Source organism: Temnothorax nylanderi, unplaced genomic scaffold (assembly GCF_030848795.1).
Source record: "Temnothorax nylanderi isolate EJ_2023f unplaced genomic scaffold, tnyl_v1.0 TNYL_tig0115_pilon, whole genome shotgun sequence".
Classification (NCBI taxonomy): Eukaryota; Metazoa; Arthropoda; class Insecta; order Hymenoptera; family Formicidae; genus Temnothorax; species Temnothorax nylanderi.
This window is the reverse complement of record NW_027249177.1, coordinates 53,502-73,694: the sequence shown is the minus strand read 5'-3', so window position 1 is coordinate 73,694 and position 20,193 is coordinate 53,502. Positions and strand designations below refer to the sequence as shown.

Below are 20,193 nucleotides of genomic sequence, written 5' to 3'. Positions count from 1 at the left end.
TTTCTAATCAATTTTTTCTAATCCTAGGTACGGACGATGAGCAACACGAGTACGAATATCTAGGCGCCTGGGGCCCGAGATTCGACAAGCTGGCCGACATGTACGGTCCCGCGGAGGAGAGCGAGGAGGAGGAATAATCGACCGAGCACACGACCGAGTCTCCACATCACATTACATCGAGTAACGCGATCCACGTCCGAATGGGTGCTCGTGAGACCTGCACGATCGAGACGACCCGGTCCGTCACGTCGGACGACAGGGATCGCCGTCGCGAGGGTTCGGTGGATCTCGAGAGAAAACGAGAGCACGCCTCCCTTCGCCGAGAGTGACGAATCCCCCTCCCCCCGACGAACGGCGAGGGACAACTTCCTCGTAGTGGTGCAGCTAGTGAAAGTACTAATTACACACGTGATGTCGCACGCACCACGTAACGACACGCCGTGTCATCCGCGGTGCGTGCGCACAACACACCCAGACACACACGTTACTCGGGGGTCAAAGGTGCATAAAAGGAACGTTGCAATAACGCGACGGCACACGGTAGAAAGGTGGTAAATGAGAAGGCGTGGAAGTCGTTAGCATATACCTATCTGTATAGTACGTTATACGTAGTGAGATATCTCCAAAGACACGCGACACAGGACTTTTTCTAACGTGATTCCTCACCCTCGATTCCCACACGATTTCCGCTCATCGGTCGCCATCGGTAAATCACCCATGCATACACCTATGCATACATATATACGTGTAGGTATAATACCGCGTCGTTGTCGTCAAGTGTCGGATCTTAGATCGGCGTTTCGTCCTCGCGCGCAGCCGGGATCGTTCGTTTATTTAAATGTCGCGGAATTGGGGCGAACGTGTTAGATGTGTTGTAAACGATTAATCAAGGGCATTCACGTACATTCAGACACACATATATACATACACACATATATACGTTAACACAGGACACCGACGATACCGTTTTTGAAAGACGGCATGATTCCGTTGTCGTCGTCGTCGGCGGCGAGATCCTTCGTTTCTTCGTCGCGCCAACTCTTCGTTTCTTCGTTCTTCTGCACGACGTCTCTCCCGCGGGAATTTCGTTGTCCTGAATGCGGAGGAGTCCCGGAAGCAACGCACTCTCGTTCATGACGGACGATCCTACCGTAGATAGTCTGCCATAATAGGAATTATCGTTAAGGTATCGTTAGTTGTCGCGACATCGGCTCATTGTCGTCATCGTCATCATTATCGTCATCCTCACCGATTAGCATTATACTATTAAATATTATAATATATTATATAAATATATTATAAATATATGGATTTATATAGAGGCGCACGACAAAGTGAGGAAGGAAAGTGATTAAACGGAGAAAAAAAAGTCCGTGATAGGTGGGGGAGAGAGTATGAGTTATCGCGCGCGCGCAGTGTAATTATTATAATTACGGTATAGCGGACATAAAGTCTAAATATAAATACAAATATAAATATATATATAAATATAAATACAAATATATATTATGCATATACATACAAACAGAGAAAACACGTACGAACATACAGACAATTAACACAGAGAGATGAGAGATTCGCATTCGCTAAAAAATATGCTCACCGTTGATATATCTCGATATAGTTTTAATATTTATTTTATGTCATCTCTCAAAGGAGATCGGAGCGCGAAGAGCACGGGGAATATGGGGTACGCGTGCACGAGGGGCCGTGGGGAGAGAGAGAGAGAGATAAATGTGGCAGAATTTCGTTCTAGTCATCCCGAATGGTTCGTTGATGCATCGTTTCCACGTGGACATAATTTCTTTGCCGCTTTTCCCCGCATCCGAACGAGCGGGAACTAACTAACTCAAATAGCAGTTATATATAATTATATTAAAATTACGGGATTACTATTTAAGATTTATAATAAATTTCTACGAGTTTTTGATAAATCGCTGGAAACTCTTTTTTCTCAAAAGCATCCGTAAAATAATTCGTGAATGAGAAAGTTAATCCGTTCTAACTATATGTAAATTAAAGAGATTGCTATATAAAGATACAGCAATCTCTTTTTTGAATTTAATTCTTATTAAACAAGAACGACGTCGATATAATTATAAGCCAGATGTGACTTAACTGACGAATAAGGAAGGATTAAGATTTAAAAATGATCATTAATCGTAATTAGTCGAACCGCGCGGATTTTATTAACAAGGGAAATCACAACTTAAAGATCCCGTCTAACGCAAAATGAGGCTCGACGAGCTTTTCGATACCTCACGACGCCACGTGCACGCGTGATTATATTATATCGTCGCGCGCCTTTCGCGGGAGGAACTTTCCACGCACCGAGCCCCGACTGAACCTGTAAAATTCTCAACGGGAATATTAATAGTCAATTTACCGGTTAGGGAGAGAAAGAGAGAGAGCGAGAGGTTGAAGGGAGAAGCCGTTAGGAGTACGTCGTAAGCACTTGTACGAATATTGTAATTAACATGTGTATGAGTGTGCCGGCGCGCGCAGTATTTGCGTCACTGCGCATCGCTGTATAATTGTCCTACCAATGATCGTGTTTGCGTATGGTTTTTCAACGAATTTGTGATATTAAGTTGCGTATATCTACAACAGTACACGTCCCCGTGTACTATCGTCGTTCCTCGAAGACCTGCGAGCACCGACAGCGCGACCGTACAACTCTCAACGAAGCAAAAGTCTTGAATATGTCTGAAGAAATCTCATGAGAGTTGCGATATTTCTAGTCTTTTGTTTTGTTTGGATTTATAATTTATAGTTGCTTTTCGCAGCGCAACATTGTGATGACGATAATCGTTACAGCGACGGTTATCCAATAAAATAATTCTAATTCAGTGCTAAATTGTCGAGTAGCTCACGGGAAAAATTACTAACAAAATCTTGAAAAGTAGAAATATATTTTCTCGAACTACAACGAATGTCCGACGTAATTTTATCATCGCGTTATGAGACAGCAATAATACTACCTCGAGCAATAAGTTCAGTAGCAATAGATGCAGTTCTCTGTTCTGAGGTCTTTGATTGCAGTTCGTCGCTTTGAACTTGCTTGTACGTTCACCGTTCCATTTCGTATTTAATTGAACTATATTTAACTGTGAAGAATATCAGGTAGAAAGGGAAAAGACCTTTTCTTCAAAATTTAAGAAGAAATTAAAGCTTTTTCAATAGCTCACTGGAGAAACTTTATAGAAATTTCGGTTAACTATGAACCTATTTTTTTAAGTGAAATGAATCCCACAAAAAAATCATGCTCTCTCGGTGCCCGCACGTCCAATTCATCAAAGCCCGTCGTTCATCCTAGATCCCTTAGTTTCTCCAGACATTCCCATCATCGACTCGATCCCGTCAAGTAGATTCTAAGCAGAGACAGTATTTGAATGGGGTTATTGGAGGACGAAAGAATTATCGTTAAGTAACTGTATTGAGTAGCGCGCGAGCGCGCGTCGCGTGTGTGCAGTGGCAAAAAACAAAAACAAAACAGAAAGGCAGCCTAATTACACGAGTGTATGTACAATGTCGATGAGGTGCGATCGATCGTTCATTTAAAAAACAATCGTCCCTCTAATTTAAATACAATTAAAAAATAACAGATATTTATTTTTCTTACTTTTAAGATAATGGATCAATTAATTCGCCGAAAGAAATGTTCTTACCGTTAAATGCCGAATTTGTTCAACTTGAATTAAAAATTGTTCTAAGTTAATTTCAACTACTATATACTTGAATTGACGTAATAATAAAGATTGCCACTTTCGTGGCTGTGTAAACTTGATACGCGATGGCGATTGATCGCGTATCTGTACATCGATGAGGCTCGAAGACTCTTCCATTCGCTCGACCCGTGCACCTCGATCGTTTTATGTAAAAGCTTTTTGAGAAGCAGTATGCGTATGCGTTTAAAACGCGTTTAGCCGAAAAATATACATGACAGAAGCGGAATAAAAAATTCCGAAGTTGAATGAATGCAGAGATTAAAACCGATATCTCGATATCGACAAAGTTCTAAAAGACGAAAAAAGTCGAAAGATATCTAAAACAGATATCTAGAACCAGATCTGAAAGATCAGTATTTCTTTTAAATACCTTACAATCTTCTTAAAATATCTTTACGGCATCTTTTAAATACTTTAAATGTCTTGAATATATTTTTAATGAACACAAACTTTGACGCGATAAACACGCAAAAACAATCTACTCAAATTAATATATTGTAAAAAATTATAATTCACAAATTCAGATTATTATTCGTAAAAATTAACACGATACATTTTTCTTTTATACTTGCAACATCGAAAATCTAACTTGTTAGATAGTTATATCGGTTTCAGTTTTTGCGTGAGACTCGAACATTAATGAGCAAATCAGGAAACAGAGTCCGCGAGACTGTCGCTCAAAGAAAAATGCTCACGACGATTTTATTTGCGATCGACTGATTTCAATCGTACTTATATTTAACGAACCGTATTGAAGATTTATGACGAGAGACGCGAGTTACAAAAGTTATAAAAAGTCAAAGAATATTCGAACAGCAATTCATTTGTCAAAAGAACGAACGAACTGTTCGAAGGAGGGAAACTAAAATAACGACACGTTCCTTAAATTCATTCCAATGCAATTGTCGCGATTAATTAATAATTAATATTAAAAGATTCGGCTCAACGTCACTTGTCGTCGTTAAATTAGATTAGTCTGTATGCTTGCTTAGTTCGTGCGTATAATCCCAAAAAATTGGCGCTATAAATCGAAGGCAAATTAAGTTCGAATGCCCGTTTCGTGATACGGGAATTTACCATCTAAGTGCGTACTTACGGAATCTTTTGGAAAGATCTCATTTTACATTACATTTTATCGCAACCGGGGATCGCTCTTCGATACTACCGGTCGCGGAATGAAGACAAGACATTATATGCTCATCTTACATATCCCCAACTTTTTCTGAGCACTGCCTAATCGTGCACAAAGGTACACTTGGTAAACGGGGTACTATAGGGCCGAGCGCGAGCAAACTCGTACATAATTAACATAACCGAATTCCGTTCAGTTGGAAAAAAAAGAGATGAGAAAAAAAGGATAAAGAGAGAAAACGATAGAGTCCGCTTCACATCGCATCTTACGAAAGATATTGAAGAACACCTCCCGTTTTCGACAAACCAGCTTTTTCGAATTGTCAACGCTGGCTCTATAAATAATTATTTTTATTTATTGCAGAGGATTAGTGTTTCTAGGAAATGAAAATATTATTAATATTATGTAGATTATTAAATTAAAATTATGCAATTTATTAGCATTAAACAAAAACTGTGCAATATTGGACTCTACTTTTCATATTTATTTTGCTAAAAATTTTCTTTTCTCAGATTTTTAGCGCACAAAAAAGATAGAGAACGTATTCGAGAACAATATCCTCCAAAGAAAATCGGTTAAAAAATTTTTTACTAAAATATATTGCGATACTAAAAATACAAGAAGAGCGAGTCAAGATGCGAACCTCAGAAAATAATCTACTTTCGCAATTTAGAGTAATTTAGTATTTATAGGAGAGGTGTTCTTTTTAATGTCGTGGATCAATGTTTCACAGCGAAGTAATGATCGTAGAGCGTAAGATGGATTTATTACGGAGAGAGACGGCTTTATCTGTCGGTCGACGAAAAGAAAGATCACTGTAAGATACACATATTATTACATAATGTAACGCTGCCACTGAACACATCCCGTTAGTACAATTACCGTATATATAATAATAATAATATTAAATAATCCGCAGTATACTGGGACACACCGTATTATTAATTGAATTGATATTTATTAACGATTATAATTATTATATTATTACCACTATATTATCTATACCATTTGTACTTTACACTTCAGTTCGAACGAAATAAATGCCTTCTTTTTCATAAAACCGTCGATGAGATGACAAAGGCGTATTTCACTTGTGAATTGAATTGTTTATATATAGATCCCTTTGCATATATTGTCATTTGTCGAAACGTCATTACCGAGAAAATTACGTTTTCTTTTTGCAATTAGTCGTACAAAGAGTTAGAATTTTTAACGAGTCTAATTTCTTCCGTGTAATGAATTTTTGATCTTCAGAATAGTTGAAACACTACCTCTGGCGATAGTTTACACGATTCTTTGTACGGCCATTTTTGCGATTGTTGTAATGAGTGCTGTATTTATTTTCCCTGCTGTTCTTTACTTCTGGAAACTCGCTCCGTATACGTTGCCAAAATTTTGCTCCCGAATGCGACAGGAAATATATCACTCCATTATCCCTGAATTTTCGATTAATTTACATTATATAAATTACCTAGTTAGAAATGGTATAAATCAAAATTTAACACATCGACAGAGAAATCTTTAAAAATGGATAAAAATGGAATTGTTCAACTCGGTCGTTTTTCAACTAAAAAATTTGCATTGTGTTATTATCACAGCAAAAATCTTTGTCGATGGTAAGATTACGAACTATTACGAACTCACGTTAAATCTTTGAAATCGACAGCTCTTGTAACGTGTAGAGTAATCAGAAAAATCATTGTCGCTATTCCATTTATGAGAATCGGCATAAGTGATTTGATCGTAATGAGCATTTCAACTGTATTTCCCAATTTTAACCGACTAAGTATCTGCTCGAGTTAATTTTTGGTAAGTATAAGTATTGATATAAATTATTTATAAAAATATATTTTGATATATTACTGTAATATTAAAATTAAAGTAAATGAATAGGTAAATAATACGTTACTGGACAAATTTTCTTTGGTAGCGTGCTTAAGACGAATACGTCTATTGGTGCCCATATACATGCGATTGCAAATTCCAGGAAGAACGCAGTTACTAGAAACTAAAATTGAAAATAAAAGAGAGAGAGAGAGAGAGAGAGAGAGAGAGAGAGAGAGAGAGAGAGAGAGAGAGAGAGAGAGAGAGAGAGAGAGAGAGAGAGAGAGAGAGAGAGAGAGAGAGAGAAAAGATCGTTGTATAGAAAATATACAAAAGAATAAGTGATCAAATAGGATATTTAGCGGCACACTAACCTCATACAAACACATAATAACAGGTTTCGGTTCTCGGAACGATGGTGGGAAAATCGTGGAATTGATGACGATAACGTAGACACTTGTCGCAAATAAGAAAGTGGTAATTGGTGGACTTGATATCAGAGGATAGCCAAATTCGTCTTCCAAAGCGTCAGCAAAGCACGTTTGAAAAATTGATATTCTTAAACTGTTGAGTATTAATGCCGATATCGTACACGATAATCGCGCCATTTTGGAAAACGATACTAAATAATCGTAATTTAATCATTCGGATTAAATTTATAGCTCACCAATTAGGAAAAGAGAGGAGATGTTTTTAATGACATTTGCAGTGAAGTTAGTTTTTAATAACTTCCAGCCTGTCAGGTCAAACATAGAGAATTTTCCAAAATAATTTTATAAAAATTAAAATAAGAAAAATCATCGATATAACATAGTAGGATTATAAAATAGTAAATTGATCGTGAAACTATAATATTTCAAATTTATTATACAATTTTTATAAATTCCATCTCTTTTTAGAATTAAATCGACAAAATAGAAAAATGCAAATTTCTATTTCTATGAATATTTACATGCAAAACACAGTGATTAATGCAATAATAATTTTAGAAAATATTATAAGCACTGCAGATATTTATTAAACAAGTACAAGACATAAGTACATAATAAAAATGTAACAGATTAGAAGAAACTGTAACGTCTAAAATTTATCGTGAAAGGGTTCATTTGATAAAATCTGTAAAAGAATGATTGAGTCACTTCGGGATTGCTGAAAGTAACTCTCCTGTTTTTGCGTTTACGACGTCTTGCCTTCGTGAACTGTAAATGTCTTCAAAAAAACAAAAAGAGTCTTATTAGATCATAATTATATAATTAAAGCATTTAATTTTAAATTAATTAGTAGAGTATATTTTATTAAAGCTTATATTAATTTCATTTCTATGTAAGAACATTAAATTAAATTACTTGAGCCTTTAAGCAAACACAAAGAGTTTATGATTGATATTTTGCAAATAACAAATATTTAAATAAAATATTCCGTTGATGAATTGTAAAGAGCTCTTGTTATAAATATTATTAAAAGATTTAAATTTTGCATAAAGTTGAATCTGGCAACAAAATTTCTTTTTGTTAATAATTGTACATGTTTACGTATGGATAAGTTGCTTCGTAATTTTATTACATGTCGGACAATTTTGCGGGTAAGATTTGAAGTTTTCAGGATTCACTACTTGCTCCACGTATCCAGAAATGTGTCCAGGGATTCAGTGGCGTCCAGCATCCACACGAACGACAATAGCGACATGCAAAATGCCATGTACGTGGCTGCGTAGTCTCTAGCCATGTAATCCGCGAAGAAGGTTAACCAAGAGTAGCTGTCCAGGCCCATAGCAGTGTTCAACCATGTCAACTAAAATAAAACAAGTGTTTCAAATTTTTAAACTTCTGTATAAAAGTTCCGTTTTTCGTGTGGCAAAAATTTCATATAATTTTGTAAATAAAAGTCGTCAATAATAATAATTTTTTGAAAAGAAAAATTGAATAAAATAAAAATTGATTTGAGGAAAAAAAAATATATATATATATGATAATGTGTTATATTTTTTACTTAGTAGATGCTACGTACCCACTTACTGGATTCTTGGGTTAGACAATAAATTGCATGCATCATTGGTATCCATACCATATGGATCGCCAAATTCGTACTCAATGCAGCTATTAACATCTATACAATAAAATCAATTTCAAATTAATATTATTTTCCAATTCGATGTTACACGGAGAGAATTTTCTCTTAAAATTTATCCTGAAATCATGGTAGTTGTGGGACAATATGTACCACCAAGAATTTTATGCGAGCTATTCTGATTAATATCTACCATAATAAAAAATATTAATATTTATTACATTAAAATATAAAATATGTTTGATTAATTTTACTAAACTATATCTAGGAAATTTCAATAATTTTTCAAAATTTACCAATTTACTTGGTAATTTTTATCACGTTGTTTGTAAAATGTCTTTTGTATATTTTAAAAATTCCTTGGTTGCCAAGTTTCTAGTAAATTTAAGGGTAAAATATAACAAAAAATTCTCTCCGTGTACTACTTATCTCTCGTGCCTGTTTCAATAATAAAATTCTTCTTCTTGGTAATTATTTTAATTCGATAACTTTATGCTTTATGTTTTATTTTCCTACATACTTAGTCAAAAAGACACTGCGTGATAATACTACTTTTTATTTAAATCGGTTTTAGAGGAATCACTAAATGATGGCTCTAGGACTCACTTCATAAATGTATAGTAGCTGAATTGGCGGCTCTTTAAGAGTTACGGGCCACAGTCTGTATTCGGCTAATAGACATAAAACCGAGAACACAAAGAGTACCGACGCATATGATGGATCAAAAGGCAAGATGTTTTCCTCCTCGAAACACAGACCGATTATGCAGATCTGTCGCAAATGCGTATACAATCCTGTCGCCACTACGGTAATCCAGTGAGGATCTATGAAGTTCGCGTAGTATTTTACAGTTTCCATCTCTCGAGTTAACCACGCGACAATCTTCTTGAGAAAGTCTTCTAAGGGAATTTCGTTCTCTATTTATGTGTCTTTCGTTTCGTAATGGTTTCACTACGATTTCAGATCAAAATAGCAGGATGAATCAGCTAAACCTAGAAGATACAGTTTTAAGAAACACATTTTTTCGTAATTAGAACCCGCTTTAAAAAAAATAATTCTTTTTTATTTTTAAGTTTCTGTTCTTAATTAATCTTTGTAGTCAGACATAACAAAGACAAAAAAATTGTAATACGCATTGATTAATAGCAGATTAATGAATAAGATAAATGATAAGATATTAACACAGAATGTGTATTAAATTAGATATGAATCGTTTATTAAATTATTTTATTATAACAAACCTCGCATCGTGATAAAAACGATGTTGTAAAAGGATGATTTTACAGAGTTTCGTTAGTTCTTCATGAGATTAAACGTGGAAATCTTTGGTTAATATTTCATTTTTAACATTAGTGACAGATACACGAATGCCTGATATCTTGTATCTTCACGTTTCTTGTATCTGAACTTTTCATCAACATTAAATGTTGATATACATATACAAATGTTGACAATTGTAACTCTCGCTCCAACCGTTAATTTATCATTGCACTATTATTATATCGATATCCACACATCGAGTAGTTAGGTTATAAAACTGTCCTGTTATGCTGCAAACATCAAGACCTTCTTGCATCTGTTTAACAGAGTATTTAATTTTTTACAAAAATTAAAAAAACATTGTAAATTAAATTAAATATTGCTAATTACTTTAATCATGTTAATTAAATTAACAATGTTACGATTTAATAAATTCATTGCGCGTTAATTAAATTCAGACTTTGCGTCGTAATATCTTCGCTCGTAGGGCACGTAGCGGAAAAATAAAAACACTCTTATTGTATAAATCGACCCCAAGCTATCGATCAAGCCTATTTAGAACTTGATCCGTTCATTTGTTAATGAGATCTCAAAATCTCGGGTACTCGCAACTCGTGCGTTCGCGTAAAAGAGTCACGGTACGGTCTCGCTCCGCGCGTACTTTGCGCGAGACACTACCGTGTCTCTTGATTTATCTTTGATATCAGAACAGAAAACTTAATTTTTAATTGTCAGATTTAATACTGGACTCTAATTAAATATTACGTTAATTCGTTTATCTTCCTTCATATAAGAGTAATAATCAACATTCAATATTTTAATCATATCATTGAACAACATGCACGTTATTTTTTTAGTCTACACAAATTTTAGCTTATAGTTCTTGTTTATATTGTCTCGTTGCGCAGCCTTTTTATCATAAGCAAATCCGATCTTAAGTTTTAAGTTAAATTCTGTGCGCGAACTTAACTCATTGAGTATCGACGAGAGCCTATCCACAGGGCTCAAAAAGATCCAGCTAGATTGAACGTAACACATCACCAAATAGTAAGTCCTATACGTATATATATATATACAGGTACTAGCTTTTTCGCCCACGCTTCGCGCGGGTTCAAAAGCTCTTCCTTCTTTTCCCCGAATAGTAATATTTACCCCAAAAAATTTTTTTTTGAAAAAAGGGATCGTTTTTAGAAAATTTTGTATGGCGGCCCCTTGTTCCCGGGCTCAGACCCCTTTCCAAAACCCTCTACGGTCTAAGTTAGAGTATCATGAGATAATATACCAAATTTAGTTGCTCTAATTCGAAAACTGCAGATTTGCATAGCGGACAAACATACATACATACATTCATTTATATATATATATAGAAATATTTTTATAATAACGTTATTGATGCAGCTACTTGCAACTCTTAGCTATTTTGGCAAAAATAACATTGAAGGGTGGGGATATGTTAAAAAAATATGACATCAAAAAAATCTAAATACACGATTACGGAGATTACTTAATACCGTAACCTTTTTGTCTAAAACATTTTTTCATATACCTCACGGTTTCAGAGATATTCACTCGTAATCAAATACGTAGAATTTTTTGAAGGGGTTGTTTCAATCTCTAAACATGCTTCGAAGCCGATAAAAAGAAATACGTGTCTGTTATTTTTCGCTACTCTACAATATTTCCAAAGCTCATCAGAATAGGTGAGAAACAGTTCCAAACATTCCCTTGTAAATAAACTTATAATATTAAATAGCTTTTATATTAAATAAATTAAAACGTTGTTACTGTCATTGGCGCAGTTCTTGTTTTCTCGAGATATCGTTGGAAACTGCGATAGTCTAACGTGTAACGTCTGATAATATAATAAACATCTCACACAGCAAGCATATCATATCAAAAAGACGTTCAGAAGATATCCCGAAGATATCCTATCGCTTAAATATATCTTCGGGATATCTTTTAGACGTCTTTTTGATATGCATGCTGTGTGGGATGAGACTTAAGTTAAGCTAGAGAGTATACCAAGTATCACATACCTAAATGTCACGTAAGTATAATTATATATAAATTCGTGATCAAGAACTCGTTATACATTGAGAAAGCGTTTCGTGTCAAACATAATATTTGGCAACGTAATAATTAAGATTTAAACCATCTGGACCCGCAGTATTGGTCGTTCTTTTTCTTGTACATTATTTTACTTATATAACAATCTACGAATATGATTAAGTATATTTTTTACTAAAATTTATGTTTACATAATTAAAGTAATTATTTCAAAGTATGAATTTACAATTAATTTTGCAATTTTTTTCTGATAAGATCATCTTCCAAGAGACACGGTATATAGTGTCTCGCGGCAAGTATATGCGCAGCGAGACCGCACCGTGTATCTTTACGCGATTTTAATTTACATAAATTTTTATATTAGTTATTATAATTTTTTATTCATAAATAAGTTCTATTGTACATAATTACTGACAATAAAAAATGTCCTTTCTAAGAAACTGGTATTACCCACGGTGTGTAATTATTTTATCTGCTGCAAGTAATTTGATTTCAGATGCATATATCAATTTAGATAAAAGGTGTGGAATAAATAATTAACTATTTATTAATTAATAATTATTTATTAATCATAGTATCTGATAATACAAGTATCTGATGATACAAGAACTAGTGCTACAAAAATTCTGTCTTCTAGTTTTTTTTTATTATATAACTGCATATATGTTTACGCAATTGTTATAGATCATTATATCTTTTGTGCGTAAACTACTAATACTTCATATAAATCTAATGTAAGTTCCTGATTATTATATATTGATTTATAGTTAATTTTTCTTCTTAGAAATTCACATGTAAGTGTATTCTTGAATTCTTCCATCAGATCTTGTGGCATGTCTTCAAGAAATGTTAAGATGGATATTAACGAGTCTGTTAAAAAAATATACGTATGATTATCAAATTAACGTATATATAATTTATAATAATATTAATGTTACATTATAATTTTAATAAATAAAATAGCAAAAAGAAAATTCTTTAAAGTATTAATAATCTTATAACGTAAAATTATTACTTCTTGCATATTTTTAATATAACTTACTCAAATACTGTCTCGAGTTCTTTTCTTCAGAATAGCTCTTCTCCCGAAGACTGCAATGATGAATTGTAAATCCGATACTTTGAAATAATTCTTTTAAGTCTTTGCGTTTATTGTTTGAATCTTGAAACGGATAAATTTTTTTTATCGTATCCTATATAAAGATAAAAGTAATAATTAACAATTTATATTGCAAAAATTACAAAGTAATAAAACATATAATAAAAACATAATTTAAATACCTAATAAAAATAAATAAAGAGAAAATAAATAATCAAATATTAATTAAAATTTAATAATATATATACCGGTATATATTGTGCAAAGCGACTGTCCCGCTTCAAATTTCTGAGAATTTCACACGAATCATGAGATGCTGCTATATACAAAAGTATAGTTCCATTGGGTCGTAGCATTTGATATATATTCCTAAAGGCTTGTCTGTTAAATAAAACAAATAAATGTAATTAATTTTTTTAAAACACATAATTTATTAAAATATTTGTCAATAGTATATTTTTTAAATGCATTTTTATATAAAACATGTAATATATTCATATATTTTTTACTCTTATGTATAGGGGAGACCGGGGCCTAACCGTCGCCGGGGTTGAACCGTCAAATCAAATATCTCGGAACCTGTATATTGTGCGAACTCGCTATTAACATTGTAAACGCTGCTTATGGTACCCATGTGACCAACGGAGTTTCGGCAGGTTACCTGCCGTGTTATGATTTTTACGAGGGCAAACGTGTTTTCGGAAGGTGAAAGTTACATTTTCTGCTCGTGGAAATTTTGTAATATCTGCAATAATATTTCCGCTTCAAATCTCGAGGTACGTGATTATAAAGAGTAATGCATGCTGAACACGAATCCAGTGTAGTTTTTTCATTATCGTTGATGTCTAATATTTCGTGGGCGATCAAACCTAAAACTTGTGTTTGGGGTTAATCCGTCAGTAAGCAGTCCGGGTGCATTTCCAAGGCATTTCCGGGCATTTCCAGGCTCACTGCATATGGAATATGGATGAGACGGGAATTACAACCGTTCAGACACCGAATAGAGTCATCGGACGTCGAAGAGTGAAACAAGTCGGGCGAGTGACTTCTGCGGAAAGAGGAACCCTCCTAACTATTTCTTAATAATGTTTCGCATAAAAATTTTAAATAAATTTTTATATTTTTCTCTTAAAAAACAATTATTAAGATGTATCCTATCATTTTTCAGGATTAGATGTACGTATATGTATTGAAAATGCAGTGTGACGGTTAAACCCCGGCATTTTTGAGATTTCAATTTTTCCACCGTTGTCGTTTTTGCTCTATACCGGTTAAACAAAGCGACGTAGATAAAAATTTCCTATATAAATTTTGTAGCTAAAGGTTCACTCTTTACAGTGGTATACCACATTTAACTAAAATTATTTATTTTCTTGTTAAAAATCGGCACCGAAAAAAAATGACGGTTAGGCCCCGGTCTCCCCTATTGCTTGTTTTTCAAATTATGCTATTATATTCTATAATATATTATTATATATTATAGATGTGTGTGTGAAGAAATATTATGAACAACAAAGACGTCAAAATGTAAAATAATATCGTGTGCATAAATTTAAAACACTTGTTTTATTCAAAAAGTGAAGCACACATGCACAATATGTTTACAAGAAAAAATTAATTTACACTGTTTAAAAAGTTTAGTGATAAGGCTTATTTTATCAACAAGGGAAATACATTTTAGTTTTAATTATATTTTATATAATATCTTGCTTACCGAATGTCATTGCACCAATGCAAAGTGTGAAACGAAAATATATGATTAAATTCAGAAATATATTTCTCAGGTAGATTTTTAGTTTGAATATCCAATACTTCGAAGTGGAGCCGTTTTTCGTCATTAAATGTTTTATTCGCATATTTGATCATGCTCTCCGAAATATCCGTACCTTCATGAAACGCGAAATCAGAAAATTAAATAATTTTTTATAATGTTGATTTGTTATTACATTTCTATAATTTATTATTTTTTTACCAATTATTTGTGCATCTGAGCCAAGATTTGGCAACAAAAAATCTTTTGTTACATCTCCAGGACCACAACCAATGTCCATACACTTTCCACGTACATCCTTTAAATCTTCACTAAACTCATCGATTATAGACAACATATTACCCTTTTGTAGTTCGTTAGATGTAATGTAGCCTTTTGGACTTCCCATTTTTGACTTTCCCCACTTCAGCACTGTGGTTTTAATGTGCAATGTTGAATGTGCTGCGGTGATATCTGAGCAAGCTTATATACTCCACGGTATCAAGTGGGGATGCCCAAGAACTTTGTTTTCCGAAAAATTAAGAACTCACGTCAAATGAAATCATATCTTTTTAAAACTCATTTTTTTTTAAATAAGGCATAAAAAAGGCATCAAGTACACGCGCCTGTCGAAACATTGTTGCATATGAAAAATACTGTCATACATAAAAATGATTGGACAAAATTATTGTATACTTAAAATCCTTGGAAGAAGCTATTGTGTATATTAAATTTAACTCTTTGCAAAAAAACTGTTGAATATTCTATCTACAAAAGGTTTCAGAATATCAGAAAATAACATCAAATAGGAATAAATCTTTGAAAAAAACTGTTGTATATATTTTACCTTCACAAAATTATGTTACCTAATTCAATTAAAGTGACATGTATTTAAAAAAAAAGTAAAATCTTTAAATTAAATTGCGCCAATTGCAAAGAGAATATGTATATTGCTTTGAAAAATAATTGTTGTGCAACTACTTTTAAAAAATAAAACCTAAGTGGTATCTTTGTGTTCCTATTCAAGGGTCTTTCTATTCCAACCCAAGTGATAATAGCTTCTTAATTCTCCTTAACAAATTTTTAATATTACAAAGAATCATTTTAATCACAAAGAATTAAAGAAGTAACAGTACAAAATAAAAATAAAAAAACAAGTAGAAACTCGCACATTGCTTACTCATAGTTCTTAAGTGTGCAAGTAGAAACTTGCACATTGCTTCCTCATATGAGGAAGCTTGAATTTTATTCAATGTATAATTATTAGTATTTATTTGTTTTGGCTTCCTCATAAAGGAAGCTTTGTGATTAGATCCATTTTTATACACAATCAAAGGTCTATAATTTTTTTATATGTGAAATATGTGTGGCAAATTTTGAAATATCGGACTATTTATAGTTTTATTATATTCTTAGCAACTTTATACCCCTATTTTATATATAATTATTTAAAATTTTATTGATTAGACCCAGCTTTATAAAGTTTCTATGTATGTACAAATTCTCCGAAATTTCAAATGTGTTTAACACGAAAACTGATGAATCAAATTTTAAAGAATTATATATGAAATAGGGGTAGAAAAGACTGAAGAATATAATAAAATTAGAAATAGTCCAATATTTCAAAATTTACAAAAGTTAGAGCAACCACGGGTATTTCTAAAAAAATTCAAAATTTTTTTAAAAAAGAACCTTTTTACCGATTATCGCCAAATTCAATACCAACCTTCCTTGAATGATACTCTATCGATTAAAAAAAAAAACAGCCCGATATCTCAATATTTGCGAAAGTTAGAGCAACCACAACATCAAATGTGCACATACACACACACACACACATACGGACATTTTTTTTAAAGCGATATTTTGACGTTTTACAACACTCTGAACATATTGGCATCAAAAACTCAAAAAACAATCTTTTCTTTGGTTTTTTCTACCCCTGTTTCATATATAATTCATTTAAATTTGGTTTACTAGACCCAACTTTATACGCAATCAAAGGTTCATATACGAAATTTACGAAAACAAAGCTTCCTTTATGAGGAAGCAATATTTAATTAAAATAAAATAAATAAATTTTTCTTGTAAAAAAACTTGGCTTTTTTACTCCTGTCGCATTCTTCCCTAAATTATGTTCATTGTCTTTTATTCAATCAAAAATCTTAGTACTAATGTTTAAATTTTAATGTTTAAATTTCAAAGTCTAGCAACGCCAAGTTTTTTTACAAGAAAAATTATAACAACAAATTAATTTTTTTTTGAATTAGCAAATTAGTAATTAGTCACAAAAAATTATTATTTACATAAAAATTAATAATATTTAGGTAAAAGTAAATTATAGATTACTTAAAGAATTGGTAATTTGTCAGAAAAAAATTTCTAGTTCGTGAAAGTTAGTATTTAGGTGAAAATAAATTAATTTCTTTTGGAATAGGAGATATTTAGGATGGAAAGGAGAGATGAAGAGAGATAAAGAGAGAAGCATTAAGGGAGAGAAAGGGGAGAAGGAGATAAGATTGTAAGAATGTAAGAATAATCTTTAATACAGTTATTTGCAGAGTGAACGTAGAATAAGAAAGAAGGAAGGCGTCGAACAAGAGGAGGGAGAGAGCCAGAAAGAAAAGGGAAGAGCAGCGACAGAAAGGAGGAAGTCAGAGGGGTGCGGAATTAAAGGAAGCTGAAAGAGATGACCAGAAGGATGCCGGATGGAAGACGAAGGGAAGGGAAATGAGATGTGAGGTCGTTCAATGACCAGGTCGGGGAAAGAAGAAATAAGAAAAATTATATTATAGATATAAAATGTATATGATTAATGAAAGGTAATTTGGGTACGTTCCTCAAAAACGTTTTGTAAACCCGAGAGGGACACAATAAACGATTGATTGATTGATTGAATTAATTTCTTTTGCGAATTGGTAATTAGTAAAAATAAATTTTTTATTACTAAAATAGTTTATCAAAAATGAATTACTATTTATTTGAAAATTAATAATTAGTGGAAAATAATTATTAATTTTTTCAATAATAAATAGACTAAATAGAATATTCGTAGTAAACGATGTTTTTTCCCCGAATAGTAATATTTACCCCCAAAAAAATTTTTTTGAAAAAAGGGACCTTTTTTAGATAATTTTGTATGAGGGCCCTTTTTTTATTTTTATTTTTATTTTTATTTTCTTATATTAATTTATTCTTCATCGACACCATCCCCGAAAAATTAGACAAATTTTAGCACCGGTTTCCAGAAAATCGGTCCACTAATAAATGAGTAGTTCGCGATCAGATAGACAGCAGACATTAGAAAAATTTTGGAACCGGTTTCCCAAAAAAACATTTTCGTTAAAAATGAAACCAATCGTTGCCATCCCCGAAAAATTAGATAAATTTTGGGCCCGTTTTCAAGAAAATCGATTTATTTATGAAGGATGCGGTCTAAAAAATTTTAAAAAAATTGGGCACCGGTTTCAAGAAAATCGGCCCATTAATGAAAAATTAAACCCATCGACACCATTCCCGAAAAATTATAGACAAATTTTGGCACCGGTTTCCAGAAAATCGGTCCATTAATGAGTGAGTAGTTCGTAGTCAGACAGACAGACAAATATTAGAAAAATTTTGGAACCGGTTTCGCAAAAAATCGGTAATAATGCGGTTCTCAAAATACGTCTACGGTCTAAGTTAGAGTATCATAAGATAGTACAATTGATAGGACAGTTATTGTTATTGTTATTGGAGTTATGATAGGAGGTGTACGATTGAAAACCAGGATCGTGCTTATCTGGAGTAATCAAGAGACACGGTAGTGTCTCGCGCCAAGTATACGCGGAGCGAGACCGACCGTGACTCTTTTACGTGACGCAACGGGTTGCGAGTACTCGAGATGTTGAGATCTCGATAACGAGTAAACGGATCAAGTTCTAAGTAGGCTTGATCGATAGCTTGGGGTCGATTTGGGGGGTTCAATTTACCGCCTAAATGCTTCCTTGATTTCGCACTTATAATCAAGTTACATAAATAATGTCGCTTTAAACGGCGACGCCCTAATTTTGCCTTCCGGATGTTCCTATGCCTCTTCAATTTCACAATATCGTTTTCTTAACGCAATCTGTGATGCCGTTACCTTGAAAGACGTTAATTAAGAACAGTAATACATTTCGACAACAGCTCATTTAAAATAATGGAACTGATATATCAAAAGTATAGTAAAACGACTAATTATAAGCTTACATATCATAGTAATTTATTAAACAATAATTAGAAAAACGCTCTCAAGATATACAATCAATATAATTAAGATAAGGCAAATAAGAGCAACACGCTGTTATTAAAACACAATAAATTCTTTACAGTATTTTAGATGTTTATTAGCATCAATTAATCGGTGAGGGATAGGGGATTTTGATGCATCAACGAAAACTGTGTTTTAAAATCTAACAAAAAATCGGCGCACAGTTAAGTAAGCTGGAAAAATTTGTGTATTTGGAAATACACGAAGAATTTATTATTTTATATCTCTCGCTTTAATAATGGTGTTGTGCTCATTTACCTTATCTTAATTATATTGATTGTATATCTTGAGAGCGTTTTTCTAATTATTGTTTGTTACGCAGGCCGAAACAATGCATCTTTCTGGTTTATATTCTTGCAACTCACTTTAACCGTTTATTGCGACAAATATTACCACATGCCTCAGTGGTCGAATTGGTACTACACTGAAGAGGTGTTTTAGATGTTTATCAGCATCAATTAATCGGGGAGGGTTTTAATGTTCCAATAAAAACTGTGCTTTAAAGTCCGACAAGAAATCGGCGCGCAGTTGAATAAGTTGGAAAAATTCGTGTACTTGGAAATATACGAAAAATTTATTATTTCTGCATATGTCTTGCTTTAATAACGGTGTGTTGCTCTTATTTGCCTTATCTTAATTATATTAATTTATTAAGTTTATGACTTTTTCTATATAATAATTTCATTAATTTCATATATGTATTTCGCACCCGTGCGTAATTAAATAACACATTCTTTGCGTACAATTATCGCTAAAAGAGTAACACTGAAATCTTGTATTTCTGTTTAGAGAGATTTAATCATCTATTTAATTACCAACCGGTCCATGGCGTAACGTCAAACAAACAGATCGCACGGTTGGGCAAGTAAAACGTAAAACTAAATTGCACTTGCTGTCACTGCCAGAGCGCAAAAGTTAACGCGTCCACCACCTACGCACCGCTAACCGAGTGACCAGCTGCTATCGATTGCATAT

General features: G+C 33.1%; 3 protein-coding genes across 5 annotated transcripts in view; 1 reads left to right on the top strand and 2 right to left on the bottom strand.

The window, feature by feature from the left end:
• LOC139776236 (neural-cadherin-like) overlaps window positions 1-5,958 on the top strand; it is a 199,609-nt gene extending 193,651 nt beyond the window's left edge. For all 3 annotated transcript variants that reach the window (XM_071712779.1, XM_071712780.1, XM_071712778.1), the window contains one exon: window positions 28-5,958. In XM_071712779.1, the coding sequence (XP_071568880.1) occupies window positions 28-137 (110 nt within the window). In that variant the 3' untranslated portion in view covers window positions 138-5,958. The remainder of the gene's footprint in view (window positions 1-27) is intronic.
• Window positions 5,959-7,677: 1,719 nt separating this feature from the next.
• On the bottom strand, window positions 7,678-9,739 carry LOC139776250 (uncharacterized). The gene is made up of 3 exons (XM_071712802.1): window positions 9,358-9,739; window positions 8,692-8,790; window positions 7,678-8,475 (listed from the first exon to the last, which is right to left on the bottom strand). The coding sequence occupies exons 1-3, from the start codon at window positions 9,607-9,609 to the stop codon at window positions 8,293-8,295; spliced, it is 534 nt and encodes a 177-aa protein (XP_071568903.1). The 5' UTR covers window positions 9,610-9,739; the 3' UTR covers window positions 7,678-8,292.
• A 2,922-nt stretch (window positions 9,740-12,661) lies between these two features.
• Window positions 12,662-16,577, bottom strand: LOC139776226 (juvenile hormone acid O-methyltransferase-like). Its single transcript, XM_071712764.1, has 5 exons — window positions 15,150-16,577; window positions 14,892-15,063; window positions 13,426-13,558; window positions 13,121-13,271; window positions 12,662-12,948 (listed from the first exon to the last, which is right to left on the bottom strand). Exons 1-5 carry the CDS (start codon window positions 15,334-15,336, stop codon window positions 12,767-12,769), a joined length of 825 nt encoding a protein of 274 aa, XP_071568865.1. The 5' UTR covers window positions 15,337-16,577; the 3' UTR covers window positions 12,662-12,766.
• Window positions 16,578-20,193: the final 3,616 nt, after the last annotated feature.

What these genes read in the sequence shown, in the direction of transcription:
- LOC139776226 (XM_071712764.1), bottom strand. Translation starts at nt 15,336, where the DNA reads ATGGGAAGTCCAAAAGGCTACATTACATCTAACGAACTACAAAAGGGT. An exon ending in GCTTTGCACAATATATACCG is followed by an intron (nt 13,272 to 13,425) that starts GTATATATATTA and finishes ATCTTTATATAG; the next exon opens with GATACGATAAAAAAAATTTA. An exon ending in GAACTCGAGACAGTATTTGA is followed by an intron (nt 12,949 to 13,120) that starts GTAAGTTATATT and finishes TTTTTTTAACAG; the next exon opens with ACTCGTTAATATCCATCTTA.
- LOC139776250 (XM_071712802.1), bottom strand. Translation starts at nt 9,609, where the DNA reads ATGGAAACTGTAAAATACTACGCGAACTTCATAGATCCTCACTGGATT. An exon ending in AGCTACTATACATTTATGAA is followed by an intron (nt 8,791 to 9,357) that starts GTGAGTCCTAGA and finishes TTTATTGTATAG; the next exon opens with ATGTTAATAGCTGCATTGAG. An exon ending in CCCAAGAATCCAGTAAGTGG is followed by an intron (nt 8,476 to 8,691) that starts GTACGTAGCATC and finishes GTTTTATTTTAG; the next exon opens with TTGACATGGTTGAACACTGC.